The 26,506-nt window shown below is 53.0% G+C and overlaps 11 protein-coding genes across 11 annotated transcripts; 5 read left to right on the top strand and 6 right to left on the bottom strand.

The window, feature by feature from the left end:
• Window positions 1–281: 281 nt before the first annotated feature.
• On the bottom strand, window positions 282–1,304 carry AYL99_03955 (hypothetical protein; the record flags this gene model as incomplete). The annotated part of the gene is made up of 4 exons (XM_018835469.1): window positions 282–471; window positions 536–730; window positions 826–1,156; window positions 1,268–1,304. The coding sequence occupies 4 exons, from the start codon at window positions 1,302–1,304 to the stop codon at window positions 282–284; spliced, it is 753 nt and encodes a 250-aa protein (XP_018695119.1).
• Window positions 1,305–1,755: 451 nt separating this feature from the next.
• On the top strand, window positions 1,756–2,691 carry AYL99_03956 (hypothetical protein; the record flags this gene model as incomplete). The annotated part of the gene is made up of 3 exons (XM_018835470.1): window positions 1,756–2,082; window positions 2,162–2,393; window positions 2,483–2,691. 3 exons carry the CDS (start codon window positions 1,756–1,758, stop codon window positions 2,689–2,691), a joined length of 768 nt encoding a protein of 255 aa, XP_018695120.1.
• Window positions 2,692–2,978: 287 nt separating this feature from the next.
• On the bottom strand, window positions 2,979–4,590 carry AYL99_03957 (hypothetical protein; the record flags this gene model as incomplete). The annotated part of the gene is made up of 2 exons (XM_018835471.1): window positions 2,979–4,271; window positions 4,327–4,590. 2 exons carry the CDS (start codon window positions 4,588–4,590, stop codon window positions 2,979–2,981), a joined length of 1,557 nt encoding a protein of 518 aa, XP_018695121.1.
• A 702-nt stretch (window positions 4,591–5,292) lies between these two features.
• On the bottom strand, window positions 5,293–7,583 carry AYL99_03958 (hypothetical protein; the record flags this gene model as incomplete). The annotated part of the gene is made up of 7 exons (XM_018835472.1): window positions 5,293–6,231; window positions 6,286–6,877; window positions 6,932–7,063; window positions 7,117–7,253; window positions 7,308–7,373; window positions 7,442–7,520; window positions 7,573–7,583. 7 exons carry the CDS (start codon window positions 7,581–7,583, stop codon window positions 5,293–5,295), a joined length of 1,956 nt encoding a protein of 651 aa, XP_018695122.1.
• Window positions 7,584–8,504: 921 nt separating this feature from the next.
• Window positions 8,505–9,649, bottom strand: AYL99_03959 (hypothetical protein; the record flags this gene model as incomplete). Its single annotated transcript, XM_018835473.1, has 3 exons — window positions 8,505–8,852; window positions 8,904–9,219; window positions 9,309–9,649. The coding sequence occupies 3 exons, from the start codon at window positions 9,647–9,649 to the stop codon at window positions 8,505–8,507; spliced, it is 1,005 nt and encodes a 334-aa protein (XP_018695123.1).
• Window positions 9,650–10,222: 573 nt separating this feature from the next.
• AYL99_03960 (hypothetical protein) lies at window positions 10,223–11,245 on the top strand (the record flags this gene model as incomplete). The annotated part of the gene is made up of 2 exons (XM_018835474.1): window positions 10,223–10,865; window positions 10,956–11,245. The coding sequence occupies 2 exons, from the start codon at window positions 10,223–10,225 to the stop codon at window positions 11,243–11,245; spliced, it is 933 nt and encodes a 310-aa protein (XP_018695124.1).
• A 1,032-nt stretch (window positions 11,246–12,277) lies between these two features.
• AYL99_03961 (hypothetical protein) lies at window positions 12,278–14,275 on the top strand (the record flags this gene model as incomplete). Its single annotated transcript, XM_018835475.1, has 2 exons — window positions 12,278–14,198; window positions 14,262–14,275. The coding sequence occupies 2 exons, from the start codon at window positions 12,278–12,280 to the stop codon at window positions 14,273–14,275; spliced, it is 1,935 nt and encodes a 644-aa protein (XP_018695125.1).
• Window positions 14,276–15,276: 1,001 nt separating this feature from the next.
• On the top strand, window positions 15,277–16,290 carry AYL99_03962 (hypothetical protein; the record flags this gene model as incomplete). Its single annotated transcript, XM_018835476.1, has 1 exon — window positions 15,277–16,290. The coding sequence occupies one exon, from the start codon at window positions 15,277–15,279 to the stop codon at window positions 16,288–16,290; it is 1,014 nt and encodes a 337-aa protein (XP_018695126.1).
• Window positions 16,291–16,895: 605 nt separating this feature from the next.
• AYL99_03963 (hypothetical protein) lies at window positions 16,896–18,466 on the bottom strand (the record flags this gene model as incomplete). Its single annotated transcript, XM_018835477.1, has 3 exons — window positions 16,896–17,838; window positions 17,923–18,299; window positions 18,422–18,466. 3 exons carry the CDS (start codon window positions 18,464–18,466, stop codon window positions 16,896–16,898), a joined length of 1,365 nt encoding a protein of 454 aa, XP_018695127.1.
• A 1,829-nt stretch (window positions 18,467–20,295) lies between these two features.
• AYL99_03964 (hypothetical protein) lies at window positions 20,296–24,543 on the bottom strand (the record flags this gene model as incomplete). Its single annotated transcript, XM_018835478.1, has 1 exon — window positions 20,296–24,543. One exon carries the CDS (start codon window positions 24,541–24,543, stop codon window positions 20,296–20,298), a length of 4,248 nt encoding a protein of 1,415 aa, XP_018695128.1.
• Window positions 24,544–24,990: 447 nt separating this feature from the next.
• AYL99_03965 (histone acetyltransferase type B subunit 2) lies at window positions 24,991–26,412 on the top strand (the record flags this gene model as incomplete). The annotated part of the gene is made up of 3 exons (XM_018835479.1): window positions 24,991–25,012; window positions 25,069–25,234; window positions 25,287–26,412. The coding sequence occupies 3 exons, from the start codon at window positions 24,991–24,993 to the stop codon at window positions 26,410–26,412; spliced, it is 1,314 nt and encodes a 437-aa protein (XP_018695129.1).
• Window positions 26,413–26,506: the final 94 nt, after the last annotated feature.

Genomic DNA, 26,506 nt, shown 5'->3' on the forward strand with positions numbered 1-26,506 from the left:
TTGGTAGAAGATTGCGTATGCGCTTAAGCTACGGGCATATCAGCAAAAGAAGCAAAAGCCGACAAAATCGAAAGGGGATACTCGCTTCGATCGGCGAACGATTTAAAATACCTAGAAACTCTTCGACAAACACCTGCACGCGAGGCACGAGAGAAGACGGATCGATGTCTGAACATGATTTAGGTCAACTCCCTACGCATAGAGATGGTTTTTGGTCATATTGATGCAAGCACCAATTTATCTACTTCTTTTGTGACCATATCATCACCTTCCCTCGATTTTCACGACAAATAGCCACCGTCAATAAGAGCAACATGCCCCGTCATATAAGATGAATCCTCCCCCAGCAGAAATGCAATGACGGTTGCTATCTCCTTGGGGTCTGCGTCACGAGACAAGGGCAAATGGCTGTTCGGAAGTGTCATACCGCTGGCTCGCATATTCTGCAGCATGGGAGTGGCGACGAGGCCCCTGAAATGGTTCAGCAGAGGCTCTGTAGGAGAAGAAAATGTCAAGGAATGAAGAGCGCCCTTACGGTGCAACAGCATTAACGCGAATGCCCTTCGACCCGTACTCCTTTGCTGCTGACTTGGTGATGCCCACGACGGCATGTTTGCTTGCTGAATAGGAGACCATTTCGGGGACTCCCATGAGCGCTACAATCGAGGCCACATTGACGACCGCTCCACCGGATTGAATATGGGGAAGCTCAGCCCGCAGACACTTGAAACTGCGTCGGGCGTCAGCTTTCCATCTTCCGGATACAAAGTATTTGGGGGATAAAGAGATTGGAATGCAATGTCAGAGGGATAGATGGCAACGTACACGCCGGTTGCGTTGACGCCCATGACAAACTCCCAACTCTCGTCCGTCGTTTCGGAAAAAGGGATGCCATGGGTTTCAACGCCAGCAATGTTCGCGGCTCCGTCGAGCCGTCCGAAGCGGCGGAGGACGTCCTGGATCCAGGAGTTGACCTCGTCGGATTTGGTCACATCCACCGTCGACGCGACCACTTCCTGGTCGTCCGATATGCGACTGGGGTGAATGGAGTCTGCCACTTGCTGGACTGCGTCTCCTTGAATGTCTGAGATCGCGAGAGAAGCTCCTCGCGAGTAGAGGAGGCACACGGTCGCCAGTCCGATCCCAGAAGCGGCGCCTATATCACTCTTTCAGCATAAGTCTCCCATTTGGAGCGCATGAGAGAGGGTGCACTGCAGCAGCCACAGAGAAGGCTTGGATGGTTCTGTAACGAGTGGTGCTAGCTTACCAGTAACCGCGAAAACCTTTCCTTTGAAAGCCGCCATGTGACGGTTGTATGTCTTTCAACCCAGATGAGCTTTTCAGCGAAAATTGCTTCACTATGGACCTGAGAATACGGTGTATTCAACACTGGGAATTTCCAACATGTCATTGGGCCTCTACCTTTTGAAGCAACAAGGGCTGCCACATGGTGCAACGCCAATCCAGTAGAGTTCGAACTTCCCGGGGTTTACGAGATGCCCGGTCTTCGTCTACGTCGCCCGGGCTTACACGGTCCAGACGGTCGGTTTCGTACACCGATTCATCTATATCACGTCCGCACTGACTAAACAGCTCTGGACTGGAGATAGTAATCTAGTCTATGATTACTGATCATACATCAATACACTGCTGTGCCCTAGGCTACTTCTTTAGATCCCAGGAAGCTATACCCCGTCGCTTCAGCGTTCCTGCCCGGCTCGAGACAATCAACTTGGTTGAAGAAATAAGAACAAAATGACAACAAACAAGCCTATGATATGTTTCTATACAGCACATTCTCCCAACGGCCACAAAGTGGCCATCACGCTGGAAGAGCTGGGCCTTCCGTACGAGGTCAAGCACCTCGACATGTCCACCTTCCAGCATAAGGAACCCTGGTTCTTGGACATCAACCCTAACGGACGCATTCCGGCACTGACAGACACTCTACCAGACGGGACTTCGATCAGCCTCTTCGAATCGGGGAGTATCATGCAATACTTGGTGGACAGGTACGACGACGTCGACCATAAAATCTCGTACCCGCGGGGAACGAAAGAATTTTATCAAACGCAAAACTGGGTAAACAGATGCTACCTCCGGTCTCCAATACCTGCTGGAGTATGTTTTTTTCTGACAATTTGCCCAAAAATGTGAGCAGCTATTCTTCCAGAACGCCGGGGTTGGGCCGATACAGGGACAAGTCAACCACTTCGTGCGGTATTCGCACGCCACCGAGCCGCAAACGTACGCGACAGATCGCTACATGAATGAGACGCGCCGACTGTATCGAACAGTGGACAAGCACCTGAAAGACACGCAGTCGGCGTATCTGGTGGGAGACAAATGCACCATTGCCGACATCGCCCTGACAGCGTGGGCGAACATGTTGGGTAAGTTAAAGCCACCCTCCGAAGGAAAAAGAAACTTTAAGATACATCAGCAGCACACACAAACTAACAATGATGACCGAGCACCGCAGCATTTGCCGGCATGGATATCGCCGACTTTCCGAACGTGAAATCGTGGCAGCAGCGCATGGCGAGCCGCCCGACGGTGCAGAAAGGATTTAACATCCCGGTCAAAGTCGACGTGGACAAGCTGTTGAACGACCCAGAGGCGTTCAATGCCATCGTGGCCAAGAACAAGGCGTGGATTCGTCAGGGCATGATTGATGATCGGAAGCAATGACGGCGCCGGCATGGCATACCTGAATGGTGAAATAGAGAAAGAGAATTGATGAATCCATTCAATTTATACAGATACATGGTAGAAGTAAAACGCGTGAAAGTGTGGTGGGAACGTGGATTTCTGATTGAAAGCAAGAATCAGTAGTGTGAAGGAAGGTGCACTTGGATCAGACTACATTTCCCTAATATATTCCAAATAGAGAGCATTTGAAGAGCTATGGGTCTCTCCAGTAGCCAGACCGCAACCTTCAGCTGCCCATCCGCTGAATACCCTCTCCTCGGATGAGCCTATGGCTGAGGTCCTTGGAGTGAAGCGCGGACGACCTGCACACCTTCCTCGGTATGAATGAACCTCTTGAACACGTGTCGTTTGAATGAATATTCCCGGATCTCATGGCCTTTCCACGCAAGAAGGAGGAAAAGGCCGCCACCCACGCAGGACATGATCGCCATGATGCCAAAGGTCCAGGCCGGGCCGGTTCTCGCCAGCCACTCGGTCATGAAGAACGGGAGGGCCACTCCGAGCACCAGGCGGAAAATCCACAGGCAGGTGTACGTCTCCACCACGTAGCCCGTGAAGCACTCGGCGAGGTAGTTGGTGAGGACCGGGACGATGGCCATGTCGGCAAAGGTTGCCAGGTAGAGGCCGAGAGCCAGGACCATGTAATGGAGGTGATACTTGAGAGTGACGCCGAAGATAATCAGACCGACTGGTAGAGCAATGGCTGGTGCGAGGATAGTGGGAAAGAGTCGATATTCGGGTTTCCAGATGCCCCCGTGGCGGCGGCATATCCACAAGGCTGCGCGATCACTCAGGAGGAACCCATATAGTTCTGCCGTCAGGAACGATACCCACTGTGCGAACGTGAACTCGGCGTTCTGTTGAGCGGTGAAGCCATAACCCCCGAGTTCAACTGGTGTTTGGAGAAAATCCGCAAGGGTGATGTTGACACCAACAACCCAGCTGAAGGTGAGAATGAGACCCATGCCGGCGATCAAGATCGGAGGGCAGATTGCAACGATGAATACTGACCATGGTGAAGTTTTGCCGGTGGTCGTGACGACCTTGTTGCCTGGGAAGAGATGGTCGATGCGATTTGCGACGTAGGATTGTTTCAGTGGCTCGGCCCCCTCGTCGGAGTTGGAGCGATCATACGTCGTGTCTTCCATGAAGAAAAGAATGAGGACACAGGCAAATCCGAGCCCGCCCACGCACCACCAGAACTGAACGGGCCACGAGGTAGTTTCTACGATAAAGCCACTGACCACCGGAGCGAAGAGTGCCCCAAAAAGGGTGACCACCGAATAAAGTGCAAAGGCCTTCCCACGCTGGTGCAGGAAGAAAATGTCGAGGATGATCCCGGCGCCGACAGTCATGGATACCGAAGCAAACAGACCAGCGAGCCACCGAGACAGGACAAAGGCAATATATTGATCATCCTTGGTCATGCAGGCCGACCAGATGTTGCAGCCGAAGGAGACAACAGTTCCCCAGAACATCAGCGAGGTTCGACCGATATGTCGAGCGACGGCCGTCCAGATCAACGGCCCCACGACGGAGCCGATGACATCGGCACTGATCTGTTTTCTCACATTAGAAAGTGGTTCTTGTTAATGGGACTTGGGAGGCACGTACCGAATATGATAGCTCGATTGGCTTGCGATTGTACAACGTTGCTTGAGCAAAGATGCCCGATTGATTCGCGACCTGTTGTGCGGTGCCGATAAAAGAGGTGTAAGAGACGATCACCAATATCATGATCTTCTTGGCCACTGGCCAATTGAGCGGGTCCTTGGGGTTGTCGGACGGCTGGGGGATGAGCACGACATTGTTTGCCGTTTTGAGGTTGACACTAACAACTTCCCCGTGCGTGAAGTCAGCTTCGATTTTGCCGGCCATTGGCGCGATGAATTCGAGTAAGCACACCTGGGTGTCTGAGATTCGACACTCCAGTCTACCAGCTAGCCAGCTGGCGAGCGACATTGGATCACCTTATCATCCTGCTGCGTCTGTGCCTGGAGATCAAGCCGTCGGCTCGAGAAAGAAGCCGGGGAAACCGGGGCGACGGTGTTCTGACGGCGGCCGCGCGCTGTCCTTGCAGAGTTCGGTGGCTCCTCGTGAATCGGCTTCCCAAGAAGGCCATGCTGCGTAATTGTGAGTTCTGTGAGTCTCAAGGTGGTGGCCGCGAGGCTTTTGCCCCAAATAGTCGCGATATCCTGGGCTAGGCCGTTTGTGGCAGGCGCTAACGTCAAAAGAGTATTCAAGCTAGCCAGATATATTGATTGAGAGGCCGCTTTTATAGGCGCAAGGTGCTAGCGCCTTGGCTGTATTTCATACCGGTATCCGATACACACTCTCTCTATATAGTCAAGCTGTACTTACAGGTGACGAAGTCGTGGCCCTGTTCACGGTGGCCTAAAGATTGAGGTAGGTGGGTGAAGTACGGAGCTGTGGTGCTCTCCTGAGCCCAGACGGATGCAATATGCCATCAATAATCACTTCAGACACCGTTCTATCTCTGTCTGATGGCTTGACGGCTTGGCTGTGCGATATGCTGTGTCACGCGTTGCTATGGTGTGGCCAGACAGCCCTCGTGGGATATTATGATCCCTTGCCCTCGACTTGCGCATCCACAGAGAACAGCTGTGCAGGATCAATGCTACCCTCTCCCAGACCTCTGACAACTTTCATCAGATCATAGCAGACACGCTCCGAAACCACGCTGTCCTGACGATAGTCCGGGTGCCTCTGCACGAATAGTCGCATCCAGCTCGCCGGGGTGAGCATTTCTCCCGTGGCCCTTCTCCGGATGATGTCTAGATACTTGTCTATCCGCTGTCTCGCCTCATCGGGGACGTTTCCAAAGACTTCGAGGACGTAGGACTGCACGAGCGGGAGGAGGCCGGGAAAGGATTGGACGTGCGAGTCTTGTAAGCTCGGGGATCCGTTTATGATCTCCGCCATGGTCATCAGAGCATATTCTGCCTCTGGATTTTCGTCGTCTGGGGTCGTTCCTTCCACCTGGAGGCGGAAGAAGAATTTCTGCTCGGGGGCTGCATTGCGCGTATGCGCTCTCTCCATGTTCTCCGCGACTTTCTCGATTGGAATGTAGAAGTTGAGGTCGTAGTGTTGAATCGTGCGAGCGAGTAAGGCCATAAACACTGCAAAAGCCGCGTTTTCGAGATCGGTCAATTGTACTTCTAGAGGACGAAATTCGACACGCCATCCCGCCGCACCGTCTTTAGAGGGCAGTTTAAAGTCCACGTGCGGCCAGACTGCGGAATGGAGGATCTCAAACAGATCGAGGCTTTCGTAGGATCGGAGTTCGTTCTTGGTCAGGGCGATGGGGTCGCGGGTGAGAATGTTGGCGTAATGTGAAGCGAGGAGGGCGTCCATGCTGCTGTTTTGCTGCAGACATCGCTTGATTTCCGAATCGGCTTTGATTTCTGGTGGATTATAAACCGGCCGAAGTCGTGGGTCATCAGAAATGTACATTGCAGTTGATGACCACCGTGCCTGGGAGCCAAATGGCTTAATAGTCTACTCTTTAGTCAGTAGGAAGTTGAGATTGATTGATTTTGCAATAAACCATACATTTGAACGAAGCTCATTTGTCGTCCTATCGTCTACCGCTGTAGCTGCCTGATTCCATCGGACGTCAGTGTCCGTCAGAAATCCACGGAAGAACGGTGACGCCGCCGACAAGGCCATGATGACGGGGCCCAGCGGACACAACTGATCATGCAGGTAGCGTGCTTCTCGGAGGTTTCTCGCTTGGGTCGTGACCTGCAGCCCGCAGAAGCTCGGTCCGAACGCCATGCTATCGCCGTATATAAAGTTCTCTGCAGCACTGTCGTGATGCTGCCTTGCATCGTCCTCCTGGGCATGGTTCTGGTGTGGAAATTGTAGCGACTCTTTCCAAGGCCAAGGCGTGTTCTTGTCTCTATATATCGGAATTTTGACCTTGCACGGGCGCCCTCCACGGCGCGCGTCAATGTTATCATGAATTGTGCCATAGCGTTCATGTGTGCTGATTAATCCATCCGGAAGAAATTGCGATCGGAGCAAAAGTCCATGAGTCGGTAATGCTGGTTCCGTGTACAGACCAGGGGCACCCAGGCGTGGAAAGCCTGGCATGGTAACGACCGCTTCTCCTGGACCAAGACAAGCTTGTATCATTCGCCTCCTAGGGGTCATGATGTCAACTGATGTTTTATAAAGTGAGCCGCTCCGATCTCACCGTTTTCGCATGTTTGGTTCTACACTTAACAAACTCTTGATGCTGCTGCTGTCATATGGCTCTCCCGGTGTAGCCTCCACCATGAAACTTCCAAACTCTGGCTGGAATTCCGGTGCGGTGGTTTGATCTCCACTGGCTGTCGTAAGATTCAATTGCGCTCTCAGAGGAGACCTGGAGAATAATACCTGGAGACTGTTGCAGTTTGGCAGGCCACATTAACATCTCGGTGTGGTCTCTCCAGAGTGTTGAGCACCTCCTTCTGTTTCAGAAGCAGATTTGCGCGCTGATTTGAATCATCATACGCCAGGAGTTGGTACTCGATCTGGTGGCATGCCCGTGAGTCTCACTTCTCGTATGTTGTCCGTCGGCAACTCACCTCGTCTCCCCATAACGGTGGATACCCATCTATATCTTTATATTTCTCAAAAAGGTCTAGCAGTTGCTTGACATATGGCATCAGCAAGAACGAACAGTAACCGACAGGTCCGGAACTTCAACAGCGTCTCATACCTGGATCGCACGGCGTCTAATATGCTCAGCCACGGACATGACTTCGGCCCAGTGGGAGCCATTTTCATCTTGATTTGTCCTAGTCTGGCTTCAGTTCTCGAATTCAGGGGGCTAGGAAGATATTCCTGTACCTGAATTCCATTGTGAAATCCTCGACATTAATTTAGGGGTCGAGAGTCTTCTATTTTTGAAAGGGTAGATATAACACAGACAGACATAGGAGAGGGCACAATATATTTCTCCGGGGTTCGGCTTCCAGAGTATAAGACTCCCACCACACCGCAACTCGCTCCATCAGGAGTACCGAGGGTTCAATCCTGGTCGCCCAGTTGAAGCCTTCATTCTCATTGACGTCATCGGTGGGAACGCTCGACCAAGTTGGCTGTTTCCGAACTTGTCGGTACGTGTGTGGCGGCGTCGTTCAGAAGTTTTCGTTCCTTAGTCTTGGAAGGTGAGCACTTCGACGGAGAATTCGCCCCCGGAACAAGGCATCCAACGAACCGAATACTGGTTATCCAGGGTCAAGAGGGACCAGTAAGTGCGGTCGTGAGCGTCATGGACGTTTCGGTCCTTATGGTCCGCTGTATGACTAGGTTCTTTTCAGCAGGGCGGACCACAGCGTCCAAAACCGCCCGTGTGAAAGATGAAACTCTCTCTCCCAATTCCGTCGAATCCTTTTACCCAGTCATCAGAATGTATATGTCAAATCATGCATACAGACAGGCGACTACTCTGCCTTGCATTGGACGAGCTTCAGCCAATCGACGACAGGCCTCCGCCTCATCTGCGCGGCCTCATCCGCCGCCGCAGCAGAGAAATTTGCTGAATCAGGAAGTCAAGTCCAACCTCAATCTGGCCCTCCGATTGGTATTCCACGTTCATTCTTCTCAATTCAGACATGGGTACGATAAGTTGTGCCTGGTGAGCCGAACGTAAGGCTGCTGTTCTAATGCAAACATACCTCTATTGGTGTGCTCCTCCAACCCCCAGTCAGCGCTCCCAAAGCTCGACGGCTACTCTATTCTGTTCCTCACGCTCACTTGAACATCACATGTGAAAAAGTTTACTGCGGGACAATTTCCCTGTCCGTGATGGAGAGCCAGTCCACCTGCTGCCGAAGAAACTCCTTGATTTTGACGGCGTCCGTCGGCTGACTGGCATGATGCTGCTCCCTGAGGACGTCCAACATCACCCGCAGACGCTCCTGCAACACCTCCACGCGGTACTCCGTCCACTGGAAGTACAGGTCCGACAGGTTCGTGATAGGCCGGATGGTTGTGAGGACCGAGGAGTCCGGGGTGAGGGCGTCTTTCGGGCGAAACGCTGTTACCATGGTAATGCGCTCGGTTCCGCCCAGTGCGGCCAGTGCCTGGTGTGTGATGTGCCGGCCCTGAAGGACCACACCGCTGCCCTATTTGACCCCGTGAGCAAAATGATTACAGGCTCAACACCACACGCTTACCATCTGTGGTCCACGGACTTTGATGATCTCCCCGGCGCCGGTCTTGATCGCCGTTTCGCCCCCAACCATCTGCGACGCGTCGCTCATCATCACGACACACACGAACGGGTAGCTGTCGACGTGCCATTTGGTGACGGGGATGTCGTCCTCCGACTGACCCTCTTGCTTCCGGTAGTTCTTCAGGGGATCTTGGACTGAGACGTTGATGTTACCGATCTCGATGTCGATGGCGGGGACCAGGTCGACGCCGGCGATTTTCGACACAATGGCCAATGTCGTGGGGTTCTTCCACGCGTCGTACATGAACGGGGCATACCTTGCCAGCACAGAAGACAGAAACTCAGCAAGCTCGGTATTACAGGCATCAACCCAGAGAGATATTAGAGAAAGGTATTTCTTACTTACTTCGGACAGTGGCCCCTGAGCTGGCAGCCCGCGAAATCGGTGCTGTACAGACAGTTGTCCCAGACTTCGTTTGTGAAAATCTCACTCCTCATGTGGCCGATGGCTTCTTCGCTGAACAAGGGGAAGGGCTCGGAGATGGCAACGGGGGAGATGCCCACATCTTCTGGAAGCCCGATGTCTTTGAGCATCAACACCTTCGGATCCTCGCAGTACACCAAATGCTTCTCAGGGTCAAAGGTCGTGCGCGGCCTGGTGCTGGCGTGGCGAAGATGTTCGCTGATGATCGGCCTGATCTTGGAGGTATGCACTGCAGGAGGCACCTCGACCTCCGCCATGGCCATTGCGGTGATTGCTTCCTGGCGTTAGATAGGAGATAATACAGCTTATATCTCGGTCTGTCGAGTCTGAATCCAAGTCAGGGGCGGGATGCTGTGATTCTTCAATGGGAATTTTATCATTGTCCTGACGGTGTGATAAGTGACATCCGTATCTCGACTGTGGCAGACAGAACTGGCTATCGGACCGTCCTCGTTTATCTTGAGAGCATTCCTATTGCGGCAATCAAGTCTCTATAGCCCCGCCTGCCCTGCTTGGATTGGGTGATCTTCCAGAGACGCACATCCCCGAGAGGCAACGAAAGAGGAAACAAAGTCCCACGCCTTTTGGAGTCTATGGTTGGATGCTCTGCTGTCTTGTCATGGGCGTCGCTCACATCTGGGCTCCATTCTGGCCCGAAAGGAGAGTTTCAGGTCCAGTGCCGGTCTTGCAGTCGCAAACCTTGGTTTCAACTGTGACTTTCACGATGGAAACCCTTCTTTATAATGAAGAGATCGTCCCGGATCTACTTCTACAGTTCAGTTATCCGCGACATTCTGGGGGATTTCATCGAAAACATCTCCTGAGCGCACACAGAAATGGGGATCTCAATGTTTGGGCCTCCAGAGCCCATTGATCCGTCATACGAGCCATCCATCTCCATTGCTTCGATCCCTGCGAACGCCCCCATCGAGGAAATACTCAGCATCATCGAACGGGATGGTGGCGTGATTCTCACCGGATTTGCAACAGCAGAAGACATCGCAGCCATTGATCGCGACGTCGAAGCTCATCGGCAACAAACCCGATCGACAGAGAAGAGCGCCTTGCAAATTATCCCCAAAGAAACGCTGGCTGTTCCCGGTCTCGTGGGCAAGTCCCCCACCATAGCCAAGATTTGCGAGTCCCCCGTGTTGGAGGAGCTGCGGACGTCTATCCTGCAGGAGAAGTTCAAGGTCATCCGCGAAGAAATTGTCGAAGAGAACATCATAGACCCCTTGTTGAGCATCAGCATCACATTCTACATAGGCTACGGTGCCCCCCGGCAAAGGTTGCACAGAGACGATAACGTGCATGGGATCCGGCACGGAGGGAACTTCGACCTCAAAAAGGCCAGCCAGTTTGGATGTCTGATTGCTGGGTCCCGGACGACTCGCCAGAATGGTGCCACAATGTTCGTGCCTGGTTCTCACAAATGGGACGACTCCCGACGTCCACGAACGGACGAAGTCTGCTTTGCCGGTAAGTGTCCCCTACAACCTTTCCGCATGGGAAATTACTAGCCATATCCTTCGTATGAGAAGACCGGCTGATACAGAGCCGCATATATAGAGATGGAGCCGGGCTCTGCGCTGATATTTCTCGCTTCTTGCTACCATGGCGGTGGCCATAACACTATCCCGAACGAGGTGCGCAAGGTCCACGGGCTGTTTTTCATCCGGGGCAACTTGCGCACGGAAGAAAATCAGTTTCTGGCCGTGCCCAGAAGCAAAGTGCTCACGATGAGTGACAAGATGCTGTCCCTTCTCGGGTACAAGAAACCCTCAACGGTCCTCGGGGTGGTCGACAACGAGGATCCGTCGCTGGACTTGTATGGAGTGTTCGAGAAGGCGAACCAATGATAGTTTTGCTGTCAAACAGTGACAGGTACACAGATATAAGACCACTCTGTTGTTCAGGACATCCTTCCGGGCACCCTGCTTGTAGAGTTTCAAAAGGCTGGCAGTGGCTTTTCGAATCCGACCATGTGTTCTGGGACCTCGTCGTCTTAAACGGCCAACATCTTACTTCCTCACTCAATATTGAAAGAATAAGAAATGGTGAGAATAGCTCATCAAGGCTGGGTGTATGTGCTCGATCCATCACAGGTCGTCAATTTCGAGGATGTCCACGCCCCCTCTTCCCCCTCCTGAGGCCCGGGACAGCACAAGTGCCAATAACCATTGGGAATCACCATGGGACTTGGAATCCCCACTGCTAAGCTCCCGGAACTTCCCCTCTCCTTATAGGGTATCCAGGCTCTTCGAAGAGAATCGAGGGGCATGAACACCGTGAGCCTCCATATGCCATCCATGCTGTTTTGTCGTCACTCCATCCCGAATTCTTTGTAAAGCAACCGCTGCTCGCTCTGAGTATACTGGGAAGCCCATTGCGCTCTTCAAAACGGTCCACCCAGCCCAGCATCGCGCGTCTCTGATGCCCAAACTTGCTACCCTGCAGGCGAAGAGCACCTCTCCTTTCTCGTCTTCTAACCCGACTGTTGAGGCAAGAGGCAGTGAGGGGACATCGAGACGCAAACAACCAAAAAGTCGTAATGGTACGTAGCTGCTCCTGTACCGGCAGGCCGTCGGTCTGGCACTGAGATTGGGATTGCACGAACACGACACACAATCTTGGCAACTTGCATTATGAACGATCACTGAGTGGCCTTTTTAGGATGTATAACCTGCAAGGCGAGGCGCCTAAAATGCGACGAGGAAAAGCCAACGTGTCGACAGTGTGCCCGTCGTGGAGTCACCTGTGGCGGTTATCCAAAATTTCTTAGATGGAAAGCTTTCGGCCAGATCAGTGATGGACGCTTCAAGGGTGAGGTCGCGTCCCAGAGACCGCGGCCGTACCAAGAAGTAGCAGCGATCTCAGTAGAAAGTCGACCCATGAATGAAGTGGTGGGAGGTGACGTTCGAACCAACGAGCCCGGGCAGCCTAAGGGTGCATCCGACAAAATCCAAGTGGATGAAGGAGCCCTGGGAATACGGTCATTGAAGCCAGGCCATCAAAGAGCGACATCACTCAGAGGAACAGCCGAGTCGGTCAGCACTCATCTCAATGCTCAAGTCACTGTTGGCGACAACCAACCGACTGGCCTTCTCAACCATTACCACTTTTTGTCGATCTCCACAGCAGATGCGGCTGCTTACAACTGGTCACAGCCGGACAACTTACTCCTTCAAGTGGACGGCAACGGGTTGAACATCGATCATGATTTTGACTGGGACATTCCCGGGCTTGATGACTTGCTGGATCCTACGCAGGCTGCCCCGGAGGAAGATTTTGGAGACCTCGTTTGGCCGATTGATGAGTCTGAACGATCAACTGAGGCCCCTTCCGACCTGATTGCAAGTTTTGTGGCATCTTACTATTCTCCAAATTATAACAGCCTTGAAGTGTTATATCGACAGCCTCAATCTCCAAGTGGTTCTCCGGAAATGATACGACATCTTTTTGAGCAGCAGACATGCGCCATTCTCTCGATCAAGGACGACGAGACCAAAAATCCATGGCGAACGCTGGTGTGGCCATTAGCATCTGGTTGTCCTGCACTTTACCACGCGCTCGCTGCAATGACCTGTCTGCACATGTGCAGGACTCAGTCGCAATTGCGGAATATTGGATTGCAGCATTTTCAATCCGGTGAGAAAGCTCTCGTCAATGGCGAGAACAACGGCAATATGGTCCTAGAAGGGGCGATTGCGACCAGGCTAGCACTGGGCTTTGCCGAAACATGGGACCATCAGAGGTCGTCGACAGGAATGGGTCACATCAACCGTGCCAAGGTACTCATCCGACAGGCTGCTTCCAGACACTTGACGTCGAGGCTAGCTGCACGGGACGTGAGCCGTCTGAGCTTTCTGGCAAACACATGTCTGTACATGGACGTTATTGCCCGTTTGGTGTGTATGGAGCCTCAGATCGTCAACAACGCCGAATTCATGACCGCTTGCACGTCACTCAGCAGCGCCATCCCCAGTGAACAGCAACTGGACCCACTCATGGGCTGCGCGATCACACTTTTCCCGTTGATCGGTCAGCTCGCCGAACTGGTGGCCTGTGTTCGAAGGAGGGCCGAGAAGCGCAACTCCCCAGCGATCATCTCCAGGGCGATAGAATTGAGAATGGCAATCGAGGATTGGGCTCCGCGGGTGGACTCAGAGGGCGGAGCCACAATCAGCCTCAGTATCACCAACTCGATCCAGACAGCAGAAGCCTACCGATGGGCGTCGCTGCTGCTCCTCCGCCAGGCAGTCCCTGAACTTCCCTGGGTGCACTCGATATGGGAATTGGCATCAAAATGTCTTGTCTTTCTCGCAACCATACCGATGTCGTCCCGTACGATTATTGTGCACACATTCCCGCTCATGATAGCAGGATGCGAAGCCTTCGAGGAAGATGACAGGGATTGGGTACGCAAACGCTGGGATCTCATGTCCAAACGCATGATCACAGGAATCGTAGACCGATGCAGAGAAATCACAATAGAGGTGTGGCGACGGAGGGACGAATATGAAACGCGGTATGGGATCGTGTGTGGGAAGCCTCCGTGCCGCTCCGCGTCGATTGCAGTTGGGGCAGTTAGGGACGGTTCCCCGAGTCGTGCATACTCTGGTCTTCCAAGGTCAGTCGTGGAAGAGACGACTCGGTTTGACACAGGAGCACGCCCTCGGTTGGCATCCGACTTCCCAGATTCGGCAGCGTTCAAGAAGGGCATAGACCCAGTGACGAGAGCAGGATTTATCGACTACACGGTAAGAGGAGATCTGCATTGGTTAGCCGTCATGAAAGATTGGAATTGGGAGGGTAAGTTTTCTTAATGTCTTAGAGCAGTGGCATGCCAGCCCTAAAACTGACGATGTCTTGCAGTCATGCTTGGATGAAGAGTGGCACCAATTCACGGGCTTGAAATCGGCATCAACAAGGGAGTGAATCAAGTTCTCGCTTCATCATGTCGTTGTAAAATTGGAAGGTTTCTGCTGTTCACAGGCAGCAGCTCTGAGATTCGGTGAGCGCAACCTGAGCAGCGGTGACGGGAGAGTGAATTCCAACGGCCTGCCTCTCCGTCACTCTCCTATGTTTTGAGCAGAAAACAGATCAACTCTTCTCCAAGGATTTGCACAAGGCAAAGATCTCCACGATGAAAAGTGGTTGTTTCGCGTCACAAGGCGGCAGTGGAAGGCCTCGGACACTTTGCTCTCAACACTCATGCAAGCATGAGCGTTTTGAGCGAATGCAAAAATAAATTTAATCAAAGTCAGACACACGTGGTGTCGTTTCAGAGATTAAACTGAAAAGAACAGATACTACACTTGATCTAAGCCAGTTGGCAAAGCTGAGACACATTGTTAGCAAAGGACATTGCAAGTGTAGGGGGTGAGGAGTGTTGGTACTCACAGAGCTGAGAAAAGAAAAAGAAAAAGAGGAGGAAAGATGGCAGAGAGATCGAGGTATAAATAGTCGGAGAGAGGACGAGTTGATGCCAAGACACAGAAATTTTTTCGGTTTAGCACGGCGCTAACAAGGCTTAGTGGCCGCCAAGAGTCACTGAAGCCACTGGTGCCTGATTGTACGGTGAAGCGTCAAGTGCCACGCGAAGGGTGGTGCTGCTGGGCGCAGTTGAGATATCAAAGTGACTGTAAAAGTCTGGTAAGAGACAACTGATGGTCCTTGCTGGCCTATTGTGCTCTAAACACTGTGGCACTGCACCCGACTACTAGAGATTCAACAGATACGTAGACAATGCAAATGACGCCTCGATTGACGGTAAGGTCTCCTTCACTATACCCCTCGCTCATCGACTCTCTCATACCATCAACCTCCAAAGAATGTCTCGCATGCATTGCCATAACCTAGAGCGTCGTCTCCAGCCGCCAGCGCCATCATGAGCCCCTCACCACCCAAACTGCCCTCGGTCTTAGTGAACATCATCTCCTCGCACGCCGGCCCCATCAACGCCATCACCTTCTCCTCTCTCGGCGGCACTTACATCCTCACCGGCAGCTCAGACCGACAAGTCCACCTGACGCGCACGGAGCCGTCCAAGCCGTCCGCAGAGAAACCATCGCCCTCCGTCCCGATTCAGAAGTACGCCGCCCATGGTTACCCCATTCTCGACATCGACTGCGCCCAGGACAACCAGACCTTTGCATCGGTAGGCGGCGACCGTGCCGTATTCCTCTGGGACGTCCAGGCTGCGGACGGCACGCTGAGGAGATTTGGGAATAATACCACGCAGGGGCACACGAGCCGGATCACATGCGTAAAGTTTGCTGGGGACGGGGACGGAGTGCTCGTGAGTGGGAGCGATGATACGAGCGTGAGACTGTGGGATGTCAAGAGCCGGGACGTACGACCACTCATGGTGCTCGAAGAGGCCAAAGACGGTATTTCGAGTGTCGTAGTGCCCGGGAACGGACACGAGGTTGTAGCAGGGAGCATTGATGGTAGGGTGCGCTCCTACGACATCCGCACGGGCAAAGTGGCCGTGGACGTGATGCCCGGCAGCGTGACCAGCCTGGACGTCTCGCGCGATGCCAAAACAATCCTGGTGGGGTGCCTCGACGGCAGGATCCGACTGATAGATCGAGGAGACGGGACGTGTCTGAAGGCTTTCCCTCCCGAGGACGCCAGGGAAGGGTACAAGAACGAGGGTCTCCGGTTGAGGAGCTGTCTTGGCGCCAACGAGAGCCTAGTGCTCAGTGGAAGCGAAAGCGATGGGGACGTTCGCGCCTGGGATGTCCTCTCGGGCAAGAGCGTCGGGAGAGTCCAAGTCAGCGACTCTGGCCGAGTGGTGAGCGTGGTGAGATGGAGAGAAGGCAGCCAGGCGCAGGCACGGCGGAGTCTCTGGGCTGGTGGAGGTGCTGACGGCGTGGTCAAGATCTACGGCGCAGGATGATAGAGTATGCCTGAAAGGGGGTTATTGCGATAAATACTAATTTGAAAGTATATCCGGCCCTTTTTCCTTGTTATTTTCTTCCCATCTTGGATCAAGAAGCCTTTTTGTCCCAAACGCGCCGGCGAGAAATGAGAAAGAGTGGGAGTACATACACACACGCAAAGAGAGAAAAAGGGATATAAGGAGATAGTATAACTTTTCCCGTCTCGTCTCGTCTTGGAGCATCTCGTCGTGTCCTCTTTTCGAAGAAGCACCCAATCGTAATTTCCCATGCCCATGCTCATGCCCAAGGTAATGCTCGTTGGGTTGGATTACACCTGAGGTGGTCCAGCCTCCTCTCCTGTTCCCCACTCTTTTCTTCCTTGTCCATAATGCCCGACCATTGTTTTATCTCCCCAATGTCATGAATGCAGATGTAAGAGGGAGAGAGGTATAGTGATATGGCCGCAAAAACCGTGGCTTATGGTTTTGGTTCCAGTTTTCGGGTTTTCTCCGTTCTTCCGTCTCGGCGCCTTTGCTCTTGCTCTGTCCCTCGTGGGCTCAGATCGCTGGCACATGTGAACTCCCTATCGGTCATGCCAATTCACTTCAGGACCAAGCTCACGTCACGGTCTGTCCGTATCGCCAACCCTCATCATCCCATAGTCAAGGGCATCGAGGGCCTTCTCGAGCTGGGAGGCGCGGACGATCACGGTGCCAGCACGGGCGGTGCTGAGGAAGGAGATCTCGACGGGCTCGTCGGGAGCGTGGGCTATCTCGGTGGTCATGCTGCTGCTCGGGGCGCGCGGGGTGAAGCCCAAGGTGACCTCCTGGTCCGGAAGATCGGTGCTCCCCTGGGCCAACCGCCCGGCCACGCCGCACACAATGCCCGTGGCGTCGAGCGGGAGGTCTCGCAGGTCAAGAGTGATGGGGATCAGGACGTCATCGGCCGACTTGGCGCCCAAAAGCGACCCGCCGAGCCGGTCGAGCAGTCGGCGCTCCAACAGGACCGAGATGGGCTCGCTCGACGTGATGGTCAGGGAGAGGAATTTGGCGCCAAAGTCCAACTCGGCTGTCGGCGCCTCGAGGGGTGCCGGACTCGCGCCCATGCCGAACACGGTTGATGATATTGTGGCAGGCTGTCCCGAGGTGCCTGTTGGCGGTGGTGTTGCCGCTGCCGTCGCGAGTAAGACCTGGAGGAGGTCGTTCTTGAGACGCTCATCGTTCGCTACGTTGTACTCACGGCTGCCGGCGCAGGTGGCGAGACGGATGTTGCCGTCGACAAAAGGCCTGATGTTGTTCTGCTTGAGCTTCTTGAACGTACGAAGCTGCAGTTCCGGGATGTCCTTGGCTGGTGGGGTGGTGGGAGCCGAGTTGTCGTAAAATGGCGATCTCGCACCGCCGCCCTGGAGCAGGGTGGGAGACGATGGCGACAGTTGTGACACGAAGGCGTCGGCCGTCTTGGAGAAGACGAAGCCCCGCTGTTGGAGGGCGCGGGTGACGGTGCCCCGCGACCGGAAAGGAACAAGAATATAGTCGGAGAAATACGTCGTAATGAAGAAAATGCTTCTGCAATGAATTGGATCATGAGACCGGATGAGTTTCACAACACAAGAAAAGGACAGGAAAAACTAGACGGTTGGGGGAGCTTACATTCCAGCCATTGCCAACGGCGATGTCAGTTCCAGCACCCTCTGGCCAGCATCAAGGCCCTGTCCGTCGACCTGAATGACGATATAGTCTTCACTGCCGATCTGGATCTCCCCCTTGGGCTTCCCCTTCTTGTTGTTGGCATAAAGTTTGTTGAGAACGTCGGCGACCGGGCGCACGAACCGGTCGGCGAGATGTCGCGAGCATATGATGGAGCATTCGATTGCAGTGATGGAGATGTTGAGGAAGTCATGGCGGTTGGTCCAAGAGATCTTTGCGGCGTCCTCATCGTGGTCTTCCCCAAACAGGAGACGGAGAATGGGCTGGAGGGACAAGGCGTACAATTCAATGGGGATGTGGATCAGAGCGAGATGTGCCTCCTAGGAGAGGAATGAGCGGATGTAGATTTTCGAAAAGGCTGGTCCTCAGCGAGGCTAGGCAGAGCCTGATGCTCGCTGCATCTTCATATACATGCTCAGGACAACAGCCGGAATTGACTCACCAGGAAGGATATCTGAGCTGAGATCAGGTTCATCGAGTCCGTCATGTTTGATGCTGTCTAGACTCTAGCATCATTTGGCTTCTGATCAAAAGAGGACGACGATTACAGGCTTGTAGGCAAACGGTCAAAGTATCAGGCTCGCGCCTTGTTGGGTGGTCCAATGAGGCCTCGAAGTGGCGCAGCCTTCTTTTGGGGCCTTTCTCAGGGTTCAATAACTCTTTTCGGACTTAGAGAAGGAAGACACAAACAAGACAACTGTGTGTAGGCTTGGAGGTCGCCTTGGCCAGGGCCAGCCGCGGGTCCGACCTCACTTGACAATCGGGAGGGGTCGATAGAAAGTCATGATTACAATCTCCATGGTGGTTCGTCTGCCAGAGAACTGTGAGGTTTGACCAGGGCTCGATGGGAAAAGAGGCAGGAAAGGGGGGAAAGAGATATTATCCACAAAGTCAGATGATGCGAGAAATGGAGGCGAGGGCGCCTGTTACAGCAAGAAAGCGTGATCCTGGGTCGGACCGCCGCATTAAGCTGATTGGTAAAGGGATTGTTGCGGAGCCCAATGCTTTGATTAAGTTCATGAGATAACAGATGGGGGAGAGATGGAAAACTTCTTCAATGTCAATAAGTTTGGTGATCTGAATCCCGGATTTCTGTGAGTCGTGGGAGCTGATAGTAGAGTCGCACAGCATGCATGGTTCGTGCGTCGGAAGTCGCATTCCGCACTCTAACCAACCAGGAACAACGGAACCCCAATGCTAGCTGGTCACAGAGGGTGTCGAACAGTTTGAACAGGGTCTATCGACGTCAAAGCTTGGGGTCATGTGTTTCATCTCGAAAGAACAGGCCGTTAAACTCCTTCGGCAACGGTTTGGTGATGGCACCGCAGCATTTCACCGTGGTTTGAGACTGTGGGGATGGTGGCATCAACCTTCATGTTGGAAACAATAGCCCAACAGCCAGAAAACTCGTCTGACGGTTTATAGCGTGGGGGTAGCAAGGGTAGCAAGGAACTCGGTAGAGGGGTTGACGAACAGATCTGACGTGGTCCCCCAACCTGGCGTGGAGAGGCAGCCAGGAACGCAACGACTGTATCAAATCAGCATCAATAAGGACCATCGGGAAAAGAGGGGTCACTCTGTCCCGGTAGGAACGGGGGGTATGCAGCCCGGGTTGAAGGGGTTCGGGTGAGTGTGAACCTGTTCTCTCGGCGAAGCACATGAGCACAAGGCGGGGTCCTGTCCAGGTCGCGAAAGCTGGAACGGGAAAGTCCTGCTCCGTAGTTAGTAAGGCAAACCGGCCCATCAGATGACGTGCATCTCAAGCGTCGGACCTGAACAATCGTCCGGGAGGGAAATGTAGAACTCGCAAAGAGACAGGCAAACACAGGACACCCCAGTGTCGGGAAGGAACTGGCGATGGTTGGACATGGTTACAGTCGATGTCACCGTCCCAGAATTCGCATCTATGGCTGTTCTTCGGGCTAGTCGCGCTTCTCATGGCGATCGTTGTCGCAATCTCGTATCTCGAACGCTTTTCCATTTGAGCATGTGGCAGTCGGTTCGGTCGATTGAAGGAAGGAATGCTGGACACTCGGACTGCGGGGCGCTGCATTGCCATACCGAGCTTGCAGTGCAAGGGATTGCTAGCTTTGCTCGGGAAGACCCAGCCGCCCTCGACTCCATCCGGTACGCTGCATTCAACTGGAGCGATAACATCGGCTTCCTCCGTGTGACTGAAACCCTTTACTCACTAATATCTCGCGTGGCGCCAGCGTGGGTCACCACATGCCCTTGAAGACAAAACCAAACATATGTCCAAGACTGGAAAAACCTTCGCTAATCATACAGGTTTGCAGATCGGTAGGCGCTATCAACTCATGTTCCTCCTCGCGGCGTTGCTCCTCGTCCTCCTCTAGACGAACCGCCTCGTCCTCGACCACGGCCCCGTGGGGTGGAAGGATTGTTCAAGGTGGCAGGTGGAGGGACGTTGTTCTGCGATTTGGGCCGAAAGTTAGGATTGTTCTGGATAACACCAGTTTGAGCATCTCCTCGGTCAACGATCGTGTACCCTCCTCGAGCACTGACATGACCCATCGATGCGCGGCCACCACGGCCACGCTGACCATTTGTCGCATTGCCCTGGTGACCGTTGGCAGGTGAGCCCGTCATGTTCCGGATTGGCATTGAGATACCAGTCATCTGGCCTCGACCTGCCATGCCATTCGTGTGCCCTCGCCCATTCAATTGGTGCCCGGATACGGCTCCCCGCCATGTACCTCTCAACGCCGGAGGCGTACCGGCTGGGCGTAGTTGCGCTTGGCCGCCAATTCCAGGTTGACCATAACCGGACACGGTGAGGGGAGAATGCGCCGTGCCATTGGTTTGTCGGTTCGCGCTTGCTTTTGATGAGGCAAGAACTTGTCGATTGCTGAGATTTAAAACTGACCATGTCGGCACAGTGGATCCTCGGAAGGGTGAGCAGCGATCTCCCAACGACGTCCCACTCATAAAGGAGACATCGAAGACAACATCAAGCCAAGTTTCCCTCGTGGTTTGAGTGAGACCAACAACAGTTCCTTTGGAGGCAATCGGGACTTTGCCAGAATCGGCCACGTAAATCACCCTGTCCCCGAGACTGAATTTCTGATTTCCAAGTCGCCATTGCGCATCCGAGGGCTTCAAAAGTCCATTACGAGGGACTCCTCCGATAGTCTTGTTGTATGGAGGGGGCTCAGAACGAAGGGCTTCGTCCGCAGCTTGCTCGATGCGCTTCACAATCTCCGAGTCCAACTGCTCAGCCTCTAGGGGGACCTTCTCGAAACTCCTTGATTCGATCTCCTTCAGCCATGCTTGAATCTCTTTGACTTTTGCTTTGGCCTGCTGCTCGTCGCCGGGGAAGTACGCTGTTGCAGGTAGCATATCACCCTGCGGGTTCTTGTGGATGCCAGCAATGAATTGCGGAAATCTGATCATGTATTGCTGGATCAGTTCAACGGCTGCCCTGCTGAACTCCCACCCGCTAGCACCCTTGCGCGAATAGCCCAGAACTTTGAGCTTTTTCGCTTCAAACTTGAGATTGAGACCCAGATTTACTCTGGTACCGTCCACCGTGATGGAAAATGACGAGGTGATCTTGGCCAACGCGAGTGGATTCAGGTTCAGGCTCTGGGCGACCTGGTATGAAGGCGTGTATGGTGACAGTCTTTCGGCTTGGCGAGCGATCTCACGCCCGAATTCCACCTGGCGAGCTTTCGAAAGTGCAATCAAGCATTTTGCCTTTCCGTTCTCATGGCCGATAACACTGACAGGGCGTCCATAAGCGTAATCGCCGAGGAAGAAGGCATTAGTACCGTCTGGAAACTCTTCTTCGATAGGCACAGCTGCCTGCTCAATGAAACGGACGTCTTCGCTGACCACGTTTTCGACTATAAGCTGCGTTGCGTGGATGGTGTCCAGACCTGGAAGCTCGGCAAACTCCTTAACAGTCGATCCATCGTCCAATTTCTTGAGTCCTTTGAGCATCTCAACGTGAACCAGAGATTCAACCTCGCCGATCAACATTCCAAGTCTCTTGCTGTAGTATTTTTCAATTCGATCTGCCTTCTTCCGGAACTGGTCAATTTCGGCGCCCGAATGCTCAACCGCCCTGATATGGTGAGGCACGCTTTCCCCGTCGTCTGCCATGACGTAGTCGAAAAGTTCGTCTGAAACCTTGACAATCTTTGCTTCTTGCAAGAATGGATATCCGACATAGACACGCCTGTTCAAAAGGACTTTTGCGTACTCCACTCGGGCTCGCGCTTCGGTATCTGACAACGTAACGATCATGCTCTCGTTTCGACTGTCTTGTTGGAAGACATTTACGCCGTGGAATCCCAGCGAGCCGGTAAATGGCAGGGTCTTCAAACTGGGGAAGCCAGCCAAAGCTGCGATACCAAGTTTGACACCGTCCACCAGACCCACGTACGGCTCTAGGCCATCCATGGTTGGGAGTTCAAATTCGTTTTGAATGCAATGACAATGCGGTAGATCTGGGAAGATTCCGACGAGCGAAGAAGGATAAGTGTAGTCCACCTCTGGCGCATACGTGAATTTCAGACTGACTCCAAAATCGTTGCGAAGCTTCTCTTCCTCAGACAGTAAAGCATCTTTAGGAGCCATAGCATCGAGAAGCCGCCGCTCGTCGATGAACGGGATCTTGACGACAGCTTCCCATTCCTGTTTCTTGCCATTCATGTCGAGTGCAAAATCTCGCGGATAAAAGTCGATGATGGGCGAATCTTTCGAAGTCATCAAGTCGTGGTAGACTTCGGGGACAATTTTCTTGCTGCGATCCGGAAGAACGCCCATCAGCTGCTGAAATGGCCGGAACGGTTGCCCAAGTTGAAAATTCATGTCAGCACCCAGACCTCTCTTGACGTCCGAGATCATTGGCGAGTAGTGATATTGATAAAACCACGGCCACGAAGCAACGCCCCGATAATAGTAGAAAAGAACCCATTGCAAACCCTGCACGTAGTTTTCCGTCAATTTTCTTAGTGCCTCTTCATTCTCAAGGCCCCAGCCAAACTTTTCCTTGTAATATTGATCTTTCCACTCCTGGAACTTTTCCGCGTACTTCTTCTGCATGTCTTGTTGGGCCTGTTCGCTGGTGCTCTCTTCGACTTTGGCATTTTCGTATCGCTTCAAGACCCGCATAATTGCTAGTTCCGACTCTTCATCTTCCTCGTCCGATTCCGCCTGGTCTCCCTTGACTGGGAATTCCAACTGAATGAAGCGATTGCCGTCGCCGTCTTCCTTCGTGGACCACTGCAGGTTCAAATCTGTCGCGAGTTGCTGCACAAATTTACGATCGCGTGCCGGGAGTGTGGAAGGTAGGGTTAGGGGCTGTCTTGTCGCAGGATCCTTGTTGACAGGTGATACAAAGTACTTCTTCACCTCCTTGAAGAGCTGCTTTTGTTCGGGTGAGACTCTGAGAGGTCCACGGGAAGGCGTCAATGGCTCGTCTGCATTTTGCCCATGTCGCTTCGCATCGATCCACTTAGCCCCAGCATATTCTGCCTCGAAGAAACGGTCCTCCACCTCTGCCAACTCATTCAAAAGGACTTCCAGTCGCTGCAGATTGATCACACCATGCTCGTTGATGTAGCCGCCCAATGTTGGGAGGATCTTTTTGTATTTTTGGAACATAAGCGCCAACGCCCCCTCGTTGATGTGCAGATTGGGCAAGTTGGGTAAGAAATCGTTTCCAACGAAAAAAGCCATCAAGATGAAATCGTCAATGATTCGCTCCATATCATAATCAAAACCAAGAACGCCCTCTTGCTTCAGGTCCTGGAATTCCAGCTCCAAGTATTCCCTGACAATGCAAAGATGCATGAGGTAAAAGTTTTGATGCTCCAATTCCTTGGATTTCTTCTGCGACTGTCTCCCAAAAGTAACCTCCTCGCGAAGTAGGCAGAAGTGAGGGTCATGGCTGAGAAGACCCAACATGATCAAATCGGCATCCAGTCCGTAGAGACAGTGGCGCACATTGGGATCATAGCCGGGTTGCGCTTTGGCTTGTCGAATGTATTCCATGATTTTGTGTTCTCCTTCCCCCGGGACTTCGTGGCCAGACAGTACAACCTCGACCCCTTGCCAGTCGACGTCTTCAGAGACCTTCTTACTGATGAAATATTTGAGTTGCTTGGTGAGCTTTGCCATGAATTCCGTACCCGGGGTGATACAATTGCTGTCAAAGGGTTCTTCCTTGGGCAACTCCACACCTTCTTTGATGGCCTTCTCACGAGCCTTTTCAGCGTCGAGAGCAGTACGAAAACGGCGCGAGCGCTGTTGATTCATCTTGGCGCGGGGTGCCACTCCATCGATAGCCATGAAGAACAGCTTTTTGGGTTTAATCTTGCCGAAAAGGTGCTCTATATAGTTGAAGATAGCAATGAACATCTTGTCCTCCGTCATCCGAAAGGATGGGGAGTCAGAGTCCTTGTGTGTACAATTGTGAATGATGCCGTTCATGTCGAGGTACAGACAGTCGAATTCTGGAATGCGGTTCTCGGCGATCAATTGAGATATCGCAGGATATCGCTCGCTGAGCCATCGGAAGAATTTGGGAACACCCATGGTGACGGTGGGCGTGGAACCAAACGAGGTTTGCTAATGTCGGTGAAAAGGAGGGAGTATACCAAGTCGCCACTTCCCGAATTTCACATGCGAGGGGCGCTGGTTGCAGATGCGCAGGAGAGGAAGTAGATCTCCTATAGAGATGAGGACAGATGATATGGATGTTTATGCGGAATTGATGATGACTCGAGGCTGGTTGTCGAAGATCTGGCGGCAATGGGTGAGGTCTTGGCGCACTAGCCTTCTTTGGGCCGGGTCACTTAACGCGTCGGTTCAAGTGCGGTTTTGAAGTATGGCGGGCGCGTCTTTTCATCAAGAGCTTGCAAGAGAACAGAAGACCAACCCCGTACTCCGTACTCGCAAGCGATCTCAGCCGCCTACCGACTCTTCTTACTTCACGACTGATTCTCCTCGCTCTTCCTCGAGTTTCTCACCTCAAACGACAAAATGGCGGAGGACGACGAGAATAGTAAGGCGGCTCTGTTCAAAGCGCATGTTCATTTGCTAACCACGATCACCGTAAAGTGAGCGATCAAGAGCTCAACAATGAAGATGCCGAGACTGAACAGAAAATCATCAATGAAGAATATAAGACGTGGAAGAAGAATGCTCCTTTCCTCTACGATATGATACTCAGTACAGCCCTAGATTGGCCTACCCTGACAACTCAGTGGTTCCCAGATGTGACAGCGTGAGTAACCCGGTGGCGTGTTTCGTTCCTGTCTAATGGCTAACTCGCTCAGGGTTCCTGACACCAACTACTCAAAGCACCGCCTTTTGATCGGCACACATACGGCTGAAGGCCAACCGAACTACCTTCAAGTCGCCAGCGTCCAGCTACCTAACCGCAAGAAAGCAGATGTAAAAGACTACAATGAAGAGACCGGAGAAATTGGCGGATATGGCGGAGGTCCGTCTGGCAAGAATCAAATTGAAGTCAAGTTTCATATCGTCCAGAAAATTGACCATCCCGGCGAAGTCAATAAGGCACGATATCAGCCACAGAATCCGAATGTTATCGCAACCATGTGCACCGACGGGCGAGTCATGATTTGGGACAGGTCCAAACTTCCCGGCCTGCCCTCAGGAAGACCTAACCCTACGATCGAGCTTAGTGGGCACACCAAGGAGGGCTACGGTCTCAGTTGGGATCCTCACCAAGCGGGCCAATTGGCCACGGCCAGCGAAGACTATACAGTCCGACTTTGGGACATCACACAGGCATCAAAAACCAACAAGTTGCTCCACGAGAGTCGGCGATACACTCACCACTGGGGGATTGTGAACGACGTACAATTCCACCCCATCATCCCAAATGTGCTAGGATCCGTGTCGGACGATCTCACCATGCAGCTTGTGGACCTGAGACAGGGTGACACTACCCGAGCAGCCGCCAAGGGCACAGGTCAGCATCGGGATGCAATCAATGCCATCGCGTTCAACCTTTCCGTGGAGACTCTGGTGGCGACTGGAAGTGCCGACAAGACCATTGCGATCTGGGACCTGCGGAATCTCAAGGACAAGTTGCACGTCCTCGAGGGGCACAATGACAGTGTGACGACACTCGAGTGGCATCCGTTCGAAGAGTCGGTTCTCGCATCCAGCAGCTATGATCGAAGGATAATGTTCTGGGATTTGTCCAAGGTCGGCGAGGAGCAGACCCCCGAAGACAGTGAAGATGGACCGCCAGAGCTTCTTTTCATGCACGGAGGACATACCAACCGTATCAGCGACTTCTCGTGGAACAAAAACCTCCCCTGGGTGGTCTGCAGTGCAGCGGACGACAACTTGATCCAAGTGTGGAAGGTTGCAGAGGCCATCGTTGGTCCTGATGATGAAGACGTCCCAATGAATGAGCTGGAAGCTTGAGGGATATCAAGTATAGGGTGAGGAGCCTGGCTAGGGCCCTCTGTTCTGGGGGTGAAACAGTGCTCTGGACCAAGCGGGAGCATTTCTGGTGTGC

This window comes from Fonsecaea erecta (assembly GCF_001651985.1).
Source record: "Fonsecaea erecta strain CBS 125763 chromosome Unknown Scaff3, whole genome shotgun sequence".
In the NCBI taxonomy this organism is placed as follows: Eukaryota; Fungi; Ascomycota; class Eurotiomycetes; order Chaetothyriales; family Herpotrichiellaceae; genus Fonsecaea; species Fonsecaea erecta.